At 38.1% G+C, this 12,568-nt stretch overlaps 1 protein-coding gene across 6 annotated transcripts; it reads right to left on the reverse strand.

The window, feature by feature from the left end:
• Window positions 1-530: 530 nt before the first annotated feature.
• LOC111323330 (uncharacterized) lies at window positions 531-7,224 on the reverse strand. 6 transcript variants are annotated; one of them, XM_088734879.1, is made up of 2 exons: window positions 7,005-7,224; window positions 531-2,286 (listed from the first exon to the last, which is right to left on the reverse strand). In XM_088734879.1, the coding sequence occupies exon 2, from the start codon at window positions 2,277-2,279 to the stop codon at window positions 1,152-1,154; it is 1,128 nt and encodes a 375-aa protein (XP_088591005.1). In that variant the 5' UTR covers window positions 2,280-2,286; window positions 7,005-7,224; the 3' UTR covers window positions 531-1,151. The 6 variants fall into 6 exon arrangements, with proteins under 6 accessions (XP_088591005.1, XP_088591007.1, XP_088591008.1 ...); XM_088734881.1 differs by having other exon boundaries at window positions 531-2,353; XM_088734882.1 differs by lacking the exon at window positions 7,005-7,224 and adding an exon at window positions 4,268-4,573.
• Window positions 7,225-12,568: the final 5,344 nt, after the last annotated feature.

The raw sequence follows: 12,568 nt of genomic DNA on the forward strand, positions 1-12,568 counted from the left end.
GGGGATAAGTCCTGGCCAACAGAATCCAACCCCCCTTTCTCCCACTCCCTGGCGATAGATAAAAAAAAAAAAAGAAAAGAAAAGTGTCCAAGAACAATTTGGGCTTCACAAGTTTTCAAGGAGTGCTCATTGGAAAGAGTACTCTATCCATTGAGCTAACCGCCTCCCGGTTAGCTCAGTGGAAAGAGCACTGGACTGTTGTGCGGGAGGTCGAGGGTTCGAGCCCCGGCCGGACCAACACTCAAGGTCTTAAAATAATTGAGAGGAATATGCTACCTTTCTATAACATCAAGAAATGGTTAGATATTCTAGTCTTCTCGGATAGGGAGGAATAAATGGAGGTCCCGTCCCCTGCAGGGTTAGGGGTAGGGGACGTTAATTTCCCACGCACGAGATTACTGTGTGATGAATGTCCTCCCCTGGGGTGGGATGGGTGGGTTTGTTGGAGCTTAAACCTCGTAGGGGACCCATGTCTTATTGTTTCTGCTCCTGTACTTGGTACAAATCCTCAAATAAATAAATAAAATAAATAAATAAAAATAAAGGTTTAATCATGCAGCAATTGACATACACATAAGTAACATTGGTCAATGTGTTATACAATCCCGTATCAGTTTTTCAAGCACCGAGTTTAAGGTCCAAACCCGTATTTACATCTCTAACCAGTTCAGTAACTAAAATAAATTAAGTTCGATAGAATCCTGACGCCTCTGTTATTTGTACGAGTTACGATAAAACAGTCTCGGCTACTGGCTTAGACATATTGTTCATGCACGAACGCAAACCTTCGCTGAAATTCTCGGTGTCCGAGTGGATATTGATTGGTAGCATCCGTGACGCACCCTACGGTGATTTTCATTTCGTGACTTTGGAGCCGCATATCAGTGCGTGTTAAACTTAAATGAGTACATTGTTACAAAAAATAAAGATAAAATAACAAACCAATCCTTTTAAAACGAATCTGTAGATGATTCTTTAGAAATTAAAAGTGTTAATAACATTAAAAGGTGGAAAACCTTATTTTTGTTCTTCAAATATCCGTCCTTTCGCCCCGGCTTGCCTTGCGCATCGAATGCACAAAATTTTCCGTCGTAATATTCTTCTTAGTTTTGACTCATTGTTCAAATTAATAACTTAAAATAACTTTCCTTTTAAGTCATGGCGTAGTACCTTCCGTGCTTTTGTTGTGGTATTTGATCTTTCGATGTAAGTGCCACAAAAAATCCATATTCGCCTCCAGACGGCGAAGGGGAAGAAGATAAAGAACCAGTGGAAGATGATCCCATACTTTGTCTTTTCCGACGCATCTTTTCCAGATTTCGGACTCCAGGAAAATCGGGACCAAGTCGAAGCAACCTGGGACGGCTGTAGCTAAATCTGGCGGGATCGCGCTTTCTGTAGGAGCCCTGGTCCTGGTAAAACGCCGACGAAGTTTCCGATGTGTCATCACTCGGATCGTAACCAAACGAGCTGTCGTCGTTTGGGTAATCAGGAGGTCGGGCATCAACGATTAGATCTTTGAGTCGTGTCGATAAATCTTCGGTACTTTGAGTAGGACCGTTAAAGTCTTGATGAAAATTAGGCAGAGTGGCACACGAGAGTCTGTCATCTTCGATGTCTTCCGTGAATGTTTCGAACTCGTACGCTAATGTTGGAGGTGCAGACTTCGGGCGTTCGGGTCTCTTTCGAGATCCCGAAATGACGGGGTTGTTGAGTACGCACATTCGAGATCGACGGTGAGGGATTCCGTTCGGTTCGATGTCCACCTTCCAGCCAGCGATGTGAGAGCGAGGCTCGTTCGGATCAAAGTGATGCGTGTACTGCGACACATACATCTCCTTTAGAGAACCATTCCTCGGCGAGTGGCTGTGCAAAGGACAGGCGCTTTCTAACTGGACTTCTTCTCGTTGAACCTGGCCTGCGTCTACCGTATCCTCGAATACTTCTGGAATGGGTTTCATCTTGACACGGTACAAGTCTGGTATGGACAGAGTGCGGTTCTTTTGCCCAAACCCTGTGGTACCACACATCCGAAGCTCGATGCGATCTGGAAGAGGAGCCTTAGAAGCTATGAAGTAATTTCCTTCGGAAACTACAGAGATGTACTTTTTGCAAGCCGGGCCTTGTGGCTGTGTGAATCCATTCATGAGTGGTGTTTTGCCGCTCTGGTGGTCTTTATTCCATCCTTCCCCTCCCCAGCTGCGGGATAATTCGTCACGTTGCTGTCTCTCCCACGGGTAAGGCCTTTGTGTGTCACCTCGGTTTGCGTAAGCTCGCATATTTATCCTGAAGAGAAGAGTAGAAAGAGACGAGGACGATATCAGATAAAGGCAGCTGTTAGATTATCAGACAACTGACAACAAATAAGGAAAGCAGAATATTAGAAAACTTGGGCATGTTATTGCTGTAAAAGTACTAGGCACAATAAGTACTTTGAAAAATGCCCTTGCCATAACGAGACGTTAACAGGGACACTTCCCTTTACGAGAAGGAACTTAGATAACGTTTGTCAGAAAAGAAAAAGCTTTAATAAGACTATTGATAACTTTTGAAGTGGAAAAACGGAATATAAGCCCTGGGTTTTTCGGAAGTTTCAGAAAGACAAAAAGAAATGACATGAAATCGTTAAAATTGCAAATAAAGACAATGAAAAGAATTATCATAATGATAATTCACCTCAGTCAGTAGACAACAAGAAGGGCTTATCAGATACATCACCACTTGTTGAGGAAATTACTTTAGTGTTATAATCATCAGATTGTAATACTGTACCCACCCTTAAATATAAATGGTTTCACTGAACAGCTCCATAACTTTATCTGGCCTTACCGGGGACAAGCTGAAAGCGTTAATGAACCACTGGCGGTTTGCACAATTACGCAGTAGTGTAGGCGTTAATTTTGTCATAAAGAGGAAAAAAAACCCTGTTTCCTTTCACAGCCAATTCCCCTTGGCTTTATGGCCAAAAAGCCACTTCAAAACCATTTTTCCTGTCAGGTTCTAACACACTCTTAAATTTTTAAATTTCCTTAAGTACCTCAAAGTAACAGTTATATCTCGATCTCGAAAGCCCATTTTCATCATTCGTTCATAGCGTTGTCAGTTCAGATGTTGTGCCTCTTTTTCCAGAGCTTAAGGCATAAGAATTACGCACAGAGGTTAGCTGCCACAGCTACCTAAGCCTTCCCAGACAAATATTCTAAAATACTATCTTGATTTTGGTAACTCCGCTGAGAAAGTTTACCGAACGACTTCACGAGTTCCCACGCTCAATGAGGAGACATATGCTAATGAACCTACACCTTTACAATAGTAACTCGATTCTTTTGTCCCGATGGACACAGAGATGATTGTAAATTCACTGAGGCACGCCGATTGCTCTCCAGAGAATGGTTGTTGACTTCTAATGTTATTGTTAAACGGACGAGTGACTTCAAACTGTAAGCTGAAGTTTCCAGAGACAGCTTGAGTTCTCTCAAAGCAAGTCAACCGCACGTACTTAATGTACATTATAAAATATTAATGTGTAGTTTTACCTCGAGGCGAAAGAAGTTTCAAAGCTTTTTTTCGGTGTAGAATTTTGTAAGAATGAACCTGCTCGTTCAACGTAGAATAGTTAGTACACTGAAAAGTTTAAGGAACTCTGTGGTAAAATTCCCATTACAAGAAAAACAGCAAAAATAATTAAGGAAATTTTTGTTTCTTTTTAAGGCTTCACTCTCACCATGCCGAAAGGAAAGTCAAAATGGAGTGAGCCATGGAACAGTTAATTCATAATCTTTTTCCTTTTTCCTTTTTTTTCTTTTAACCTTGAATTACGTTGAAATAATTAACCAAAATTTTGTACGACTAATTGAAGATGGATGATAATTTACGAAAGCTGTCTGAAGCAGCACCGTGGCAAGAAAAGCCTGCATTTCATAACATATACAGAAGACACTTGTTTGGTCCCGTGAAGCTGTCATTCTATCCACTACTTATTCATTCATACTCAAAGTTGTGTCTCTTGGATTCGAGAGATGTTTATAAACTTCACAAGTCAAAACGAAATCAGAAATGATGAATTTCCAGAAAAAAAAACACTCGATTCAGTTTAATACCTCCTTTCCTTACTGCTTCTCGTCGACTTCTTCGAGAAATAAGTATTTACCAAAGAGAGAGAGCGCAAATGAAACAATAATCGACCAGCTTTGCGTTTCTGTTGTTTGGAAGTATTAAAGACGGGAAAAACACACGAAACTGACTCGAAAGACAACGATGAACTTACCTTAAACGAGCGCAGTGTCGCAATATATCCAAATTAATTGTACTCGGCCACTTTTGGCTCAAAGTTGTTTACATAACACGTTGGTGTTTATAGCAGGTACTTTTGGAACTGTTAAAGCGGCAATTATTATTTTTCCGAGATTATTCGAAAGAAATGCTGAGATCACGGTCTGCGAAAAAAGCTGTTTAGTTACAAGTAAACAAACTAGAGAGACAAAGAAAAATGCAGGAGCAATTTGTCAACAATTATTTTCAGAGCGTATAGGAAATTTTGGTTTTCTAGTTATTGTACAAAGATGACACGTGACCTTAGTTTTGGGGCAAATAATAAAAGTTTCCTTTCGCACCCACATTCCCTCCTCACCCACGAAAAAAGAATAATAAAAAAAAATTGGATATCTGTTCTTTGTTATCATCATCTGTCACTCATTTTTATCCTTTTCTTAGTCTCGTGACGAGAAAATTGTTACAAAAACGTGCGTCTCTTATACAACATGGAACTAATTTGGCTTCCTAGGAAACAATTCCAAAAGCGTTTGGTCTTGTAAAGATTAAAGGCTGTTTAACTTATCTAATGGCGAGGAGGGCGTCAGCTAACCCGGGAATATTAAAAATTTGCGCATAAATGCTAATTATCTTTACAAAACAGAGCAGAAGAAAGATTTCATTGGCACAGACATGTGGTTCGATTGGCATGCACGAAACCCATTTCACAACAATGTTTTTTAATAGGATTTCTCTGCGGTAGGTTTAGAAAACGATTTGTGGTTCTGATCCCTAATCGTTCCCTATCATTTCACAGTGGTATACTTCCTATTGTTCTCTGGCTTAAGAGTTACTTGAAGAAACGAAACACAAAAAAACGTTTCCATGTGGAAAATCAGTTCTATTTAAGTCCAGTGTTCCGCGTCACAAGATGAAAAACAAAGAAACTACATGTTTTTTATTCGGACTCCAGGCACACGTTTTTCATGGAGTTGTACTGTTACACGCTTTTCGCGATGGACAATATCCTAAAAAGCTTAGCTAGGATCTTTTTAAGTGATTAGACGTCACATTTCAATGATTAAAAAAGCCGCCTAAAATTATGCATAAATTTTTTTTATCGAAAGAAGTTCCTTCTTATTTTCCTACACGATTACATTTTAACGAGAAAGCATCATTTGGTAAGTTTTTCCTTTAATCATCCCAGGCCTTTGTAAAGTGGACCTTAGGGTCAAATAATTGAACCTATAAACTAACAGGACTATAATTACTTCTATTGTAAGTTTGATCCAGTTTTGCGAAGACTCAATAAAGAGGCTCGTGTTGTTGCTTGGATACGAAAAACTTTTAAGCCCGAAATAGTTGACATTTTACGCGTTCTATATTTGCTTTCGACGTATTTTACCACGTAAATGTCACAGGAAGCTCTTTTTGCATTTAGAGTGCACAAAAGGATTGTGCCTCGAGTTCTTGAGTTCAGTAGGACCTTGTCTGCAAAGAAAAAATATCTTGGACATCTGTTGGTTTTTGTTTCATATGCTAATTACATCGACGGGAAAAGGAATAATTTCTCCGCCAACTCATTTTAAACTTTTCGATTCGATTTCACTCGATTAACAAGGCCCTCGACAAAGCCAAGAAGTGAATGTGATCTTACAGATCGACTGATAAAACGCAGGAACAAATCTTGTATTAAGCAGGACGTTTTTAAACTAAGAACAAAACTGAATTAATCTCGAGAAGAACGCAAATGGGCTATTTAAACACAACAAAATACAACAAAATCTGACTTTTAAGGTCACAACAACCACAATATAAAAATAATGACTGAAAACTGAAAGCAAAATCTTGTTAAGATCCGCCTTGTTATGGCGCGGTCTTGTAGAAATCGATCATTACCCGAATTTTCCACCGATGACCTAAACAATTAAGTAAAGCCTCGAGCAATGCATTAATACATTTTGCAGGCTAATTCGGTGTTTTGTCTGTTTTAAAAATGCACTTGTCTCTTAACCAACGATATTGACAGAACAGTTGGACAAGATGTTGGATAAGAAATTCCATACCCTTGCAGAAAACCATCAAATTCGCAGACACGATTTATTCCGTTCTTCAAATAAACTGAACGTTTTTTTTTTTTTAAAGCAAAAAACCAAACTCACATTGTCATTTAGACACGAAGCGTCAACCTCAACTGAATCTGTCCAAATAACTTTACGTCGACAATACCCTTTTGCCGTCGCAATATTATATCCCGATGAACTCTTATGAGGGGTTAAAAATTCCAGAAACGCAAAGGTGTTACATCGACCGTCGATAAATCGAGTGGTCTCGGCGACACTTTAGAACACGATAGAGATCTTTTGTCTTCAGTAAGAAAGCGTGAAAAGCCGATGAAGACTTTGGTATATTTACAACTATTAAATATTCAACCTGCGAAACTGGTAGTGTTCAGTTATCGTTTCACTTATAAATCCTGCGCTCCTAGAAAAATAAAACTGTGTATATGCAACACTGAGTTCTGAAGTAATTGACCCCGATTTAAATGGACATAAAACTCCTTGAACGTTCCGATTTTATATATATTCTTAAACAAAGATTAAATTGAACGGTCCACGAGGGAGGAATACTGCAATTAGAGCAGATTGAAATACGAGAATTTCCTCATGTACTATGTCGAAGGAAAGAGACTACTCAGGGAAATATCTCGTCGACAACTCTCGAAGTTCAGAACTGCTAAACGTTCTACTCACCCCGTGTAATCTTGTCAAAAATGAATACCAGGCGAGAATCTTGTTGGTCAAGGCTCTGATCGTACGAGCCAAACTTGGCTGTTGTAAGGGTAAAGAAAATGAATTGATTCTCGACGATTTTCGAAATGGTTAGACTCGGTACCTCGGGGCGAGTTACGAAATCCACCAGTCGAGTGCGTTCAAAACAAGAATCGCCCACGAAATATATTCAAATGATGAAAGAAATGTAAATTACTTTCCTTTTGAGCTAATCAAAACAACTATTTTGTCGTTCAAACGTGTCACGTCGAGAGCGCCTGATTGGTTGGTTCCAAGAGGTCAAAACAAGGTGGCCGATAGAAGAGAGCGAACGATTTCGCGCTGTTGAACTGTTTTGTTGCGTAACCTAATTTTTTCAACAAGTCTTTTTTAGGTGTGGAACATAATACTTTTGTTGCGATTTCTGTTCAAGTGGTGGTCAAAGTAGATTCAGTAGGTTAAAAGAAATGTAAGAAAATTATCAATGATTTCATGGATCGCTATCTGTTCTTTTTGAAAATGCACTGGTCGGGAATAAACCCTTTGAAACCAACACTGATCCTTCTTTTGATGCATTACACTCATTTCTTGAATAGTTTTTCCGGTCACAAGGCTCTCATATTCGAGAGCCTTTCAGAGCTGTCTCAGACGATTTAGATATCGGGTGCCGTGCAATAGTATACAGTAAACCCTAAACATTTTAAATTTTGCTGATTACAATTATTGAAAGTAATTTCTGCGATAATAGAATCCATATATGCATATGAATGGGCTGGAGTAGGATAAAGCCCTGAGATATCAACAGTGCCTTGAAGGACTGGTTTTCTTTTGTAACACTTTGAAGTTCCTACAAGGATACGTACAATTTAATACCCTGAATCTGTCAACAGGTACAAGAAAAATAAATTCTAGAAATGTTTCTGTAGCATTTGACATGAAAACAAGTGCGTTGAAAAACCTATAAGGGACAAAAAAATTCAAAATTATCTTGCTGTGGAGAGTGATTCTTTCTACAGGCTCAGCAATCGTCGTAGTCTGTTCTGGAACAAAACTTTGAAAATTCGGGAAAAAGGATGGAAGAAATTTATGATTAGGAGATCAGCATATTGAAAAAATTTTCACATATGAGGTAATTTGTGCAAAAATACTTAAAAAAATTTAGAGGATTGAAATATAAAACTAGTGATTTTAGAGTTTTTTTTATGAAGATGGATAGACGCTTGGTTTTTCTGTTCATTAAGACTAGGTTTACACTAGAGGAAATTGTTCTGATTTCGCGATGAATCCGAAACGTTTTGGTACCGGATTGATTTTGACGTTTATACGAAAGTGGACGAATCCGAAATAAAAACTCCCCGGTTTGGTCGTGTCTCCGGAGATTTTGAATCCGGAATTTAAAGTGGGAACTTTGAATCCGATAACTTTTGAATCCGGAAAGTTTTGTCGTGTAACCGCTTTTTATCTCGAATCCGGATATTATTTCAGCCTGCAATCTTTTGAGTTTGCGATGAAACCAAAATGGTAGATCCGGTGCTAACATTACTGGCGATCTCCGGTTGCCTAATTTTGTTGCAGGTTCAGGCGATAAATTTTATCATGTGTACCGCAGTATTTCTGAGGAAACGCAAGTTATTATTGCAAGGAAGTTTAACGTCAGCCACACTTAATCGCTGACGACGTAGATGGCTTGGCATCTGTCCAACTCAAATTTGCCTCAGTGGCATCTGGATCTACTCTAGCCTTTTTTGGGGGAGGCATTTTCACTTTGTCGATCTAACGACGAAACAACACTGGGCTTGGTAACCATTCCATTTCAAATGTTCCCGGAGTTGTCGTTGTGTGTAAACGGTCAGGAATCCTAATATCCTTTCCGTGTAAACGCCTACGAATCCGAATACTCCAAAATTGATGAATCCGGAAACATTTACGAATCCGGCTAACTCTCCTCTACTGTTAACCTAGCCTAAGAAACTGTTTACATTGTTCTTTTGCATTTTCCTCTTCAAAAATATTCTCCTTAAGACTCAGTGCTCTGCAATCTTGCTAAGTTTATAAACTGAACGTTAGGTGTATTAAGAAATAAAATACACTGTATAAAAAAGTCCTTATGATAGTTCTAGAGAGTAACGCGTATTTCTCGGTGACATGAAATTCATTTTGGCTGAAAAGACCTTTCGGTTCCAACACTTCTCATTCCTGGCGAGTAAATAACTTTTCAGCGTAATGGCTGGCTGGAAGAAGGTTGGACAGTCTCTACTCTTTTCTGAACTGATTTTTTTTTTTTTTCATTTGGTTAAACCTAGTTGATCGCTTAATACAGGTTGACTGCTTCATGCAGGTTCCACTCGGGGCTTTATAAAGAATGATAAAAAACGTCGTTTTATGCGATGATTGTCAACTTAGGCCCCGTCCGACACGTCTTCGTATTCGTTTGACGACGCATCTTTTTTCTCCATTTTCAAAAAACTCCATGTCCACACGTAGCGTTTTCGCATCGTCTTCGCCCGTCCATACCATAGTTAGTTCCCCTCTACTAACTATGTCCTTACGTTCTAGATGAACCCATTTGAAAACTATAACCCGACTGCGCATGCTTGACACTTGATCATATTGCGCGGAGTGGATTGGAACTGATAGTGTGTGACGTCAGCGTTTTCGAAGAGTTCCGTTTTCGCCCTTCCACACGTACACGCGAAAACAGCGTTTTCAAAAAGTTCTTCTGTGGAGAGCGTTTCTGAAAAGTTCCGCTTTAAGATACTGATCAATACAGATGGAGTACAATACAAACAAGCCGTTGGGAGTTAGTAAAGGGTGACCACGCTGGAAGCTGTAGGAAGAGGTTATCAGGGGCGGGGTGAGCAGGTGGCCGTTTAAACACGCGCGTATATGCGAACCTACTTCCGGAAATCAATAAATCCTAATATATTTTAAGACTGACTGTTTTCGCAAAGTTTTTCACAGCACCTTGCTGTTGTTTCATCGTAAAAAGTTCGAACTCCCAAAACGGAACAAATCTTACGTGGTTAATAGTTGGTGAACCCCCACCCCTAGGGCTTTCAGGAACCAATCAGATTTAAGAAATATGTAATTGAAAAAATAAGGTAAATATGGGCCAGGATATTTAAGGTTTTTTTCGTTTGAAGAGCTTGAAATTCAGCCGGACTGCTGCAATAATAATTAATAAAAATGAAAAAACACCATCAGGATGGCAAGTTTTTTGGGAAGACCTTCATTTTCCTTAGAAGTTAGCTGTAATGATGAAAACAGCCACATTGATGATAAAAATCATAGTAATTACACTAAAAAATATTTATCATGATAATAATGAATGATAATGATGATGCTTACCATCATTATTATCATTATGATTATTTTAAATTTGACAAAGGATCTTCTTCATGGGGTCTGCCAAGAGAAAGTGTAAAGTTCACATACAAAAATTTATTTTTGGAAAAAACAAACAGTGTGGGTCTCGACAACCACAGGGTATGGCCCAATGTTCTGTCTAATTTCCTGCACAAGGTAACCCTCGCACCATAATATCAGTATGCATATTCTCCATACTGTTCTCTAGACATTTCCTAAGGTGCTGACAAGGAGAATTTGTATAACAATGAAGAGCTTCTTTAGTTGGTGATCATTTCCTTTATCCTTAACTTGTGATCTTGATGTGTGACCCAGCCATGATATTCTTTGGAGAAATTAGATGCTAGTCACTCTTTGGGTTTGAAAGGTTAATACTTTGTGGTGAACTTTAATCCACTATCAGATCAAATGAAAAGTGATCCTGCATAAAGATTCTGCTCGGTCACTCAGACAGCTTTTTTATACTCCAAATTATGGTAATTGTTGCTTTTCTGAGATCATCTAGTAAATATCTTATTGAGGAAATAAAATTACTTATCACTGATTTATCAAGCAAAATGGTTTATGAGAATGATAAAGAGAGGGTCTGGTTGGGGCTGAAGTAAACAAAGCTTTTTTAAAGATGTAAACACTACCATAAAGCTAGGGGTTAATTTTTCAAAAAATAAATCACAAAACTGTTGAAACACTATAAATGGACCTGTTACCTCCCTGAAGAATTATTATGCATTTGACTCATTAATGGAATGATTGTTTTCCTGAAGTTAGTGTTTAGGTGCCATAACCTTTTGAGGTAAAATTTCTACCAAAAGGAAGTGGGGGAATACTAATCTAAAAAGCATGATCTTTTGGTATTTATTTAAGATTAGTTTAGGAATTGATCTGCCTAAAATTGTGAACAGGAAGCAGACAAGAGAATTTAAAAGATAAAGGCAGTTTCCGCACACGAAATAGTCTATAGGTGAAATAATTAGTCTTTGGAATGCTGTGCCCATTTCTTCAAAAGAAGCAAAATATTTTGAATGAAGATAATGAAATGCTGAAATTTCTTTGGTAAAAAGTGGGCACAATATTTACTGGGTACATGCTTGAACAATATGCAGAATAGAATGATAAATGAAGATAAAACTAAAATACATTGCTAGTTTGGTTTATTATCATGATTGAAAAAATCAAAAGTATCATGGAGCAATTATTCAACCAAGAATTGGGGCAGCATAATTTATTACATAAAAACGTACCCAGAAAAGGAATTACGTCCTGTGATAAATCTGGCTCCTGCTGGGTAAATTGCTATGCAGCAGACAAATATAACTGGACTTTGAACAACTGAGGCCTGACGGTTGTTCTTCATTAATTATATTTTGCCGTGTCTGCTTTTTTGGATAATCATGCAACGGCAGCAATCATTACATCAAGAACAAAAAAAAAAAAGGCACAGGTAAAGATAGTGAAACTGACTCTGATAAGCACCTCAATAGCTGACAAACTCCACACTAAATTCCCCAAGTTCCAAATAGCATTGTGTGCATATTTCTTGCTCTGAATTAAAAATGTAAATATCATTTCATGGTTCTGCACAGTGATCAGTATGTCATTTGTTCAACAAAAGTAGAACCTCAGAAGCAAATTAAAAGAACAAGGGACTTCGTTATTAGTTTGTATGTGATAAAAATCTTGCACAATATTGCCTAAACAAGAATTCTGGAGTGAATAATGTTGCATAATCAGCAATTCATTTTAGCTATCATTCACACCCTATCACAATATGTTTGTTTGTTAATTAGTGTACATTGTCCTAACAATAATATATACAGAAATGCTACCGAATATATAAACTCGCGAGTTAAGTTCTATATAAGATTATTACTTTGATTACTGTGTGTTCAAATAAAAAACTTCTTGCAGAACCGAGTAGTTAACAAATAATAGAAACTAAATAAAATGGACTGTGCGAAAGCCCATCCAATAAATAAATGCTGCATAAATCGTTTCCAGTTTAACGGTTATTTCATTTGAGCCATTGACTTTCGAGATTTATTACCATGGAGAATTAAAATTATTAAATTGGATTTTGCTCTGGTTTTGGATGGTGGCCTTCCCAAAACAAGATGTGTGTAGGCAAGGAGGGGAAAAATTGATCTGAATGTTTTTTTTTTTTCAGTGTTTTCCTATTCATT

This window comes from Stylophora pistillata, chromosome 10, assembly GCF_964205215.1.
Source record: "Stylophora pistillata chromosome 10, jaStyPist1.2, whole genome shotgun sequence".
NCBI classification, from domain to species: domain Eukaryota; kingdom Metazoa; phylum Cnidaria; class Anthozoa; order Scleractinia; family Pocilloporidae; genus Stylophora; species Stylophora pistillata.

Excerpts from the sequence above, each read along its gene's own strand:
- LOC111323330 (XM_088734878.1), bottom strand. The coding sequence starts at position 3,084 with ATGATGAAAATGGGCTTTCGAGATCGAGATATAACTGTTACTTTGAG. Across the intron at positions 2,287-3,037 it reads GATATAACTGTTACTTTGAG|GATAAATATGCGAGCTTACG; the intron begins GTACTTAAGGAA and ends TCTTCTCTTCAG.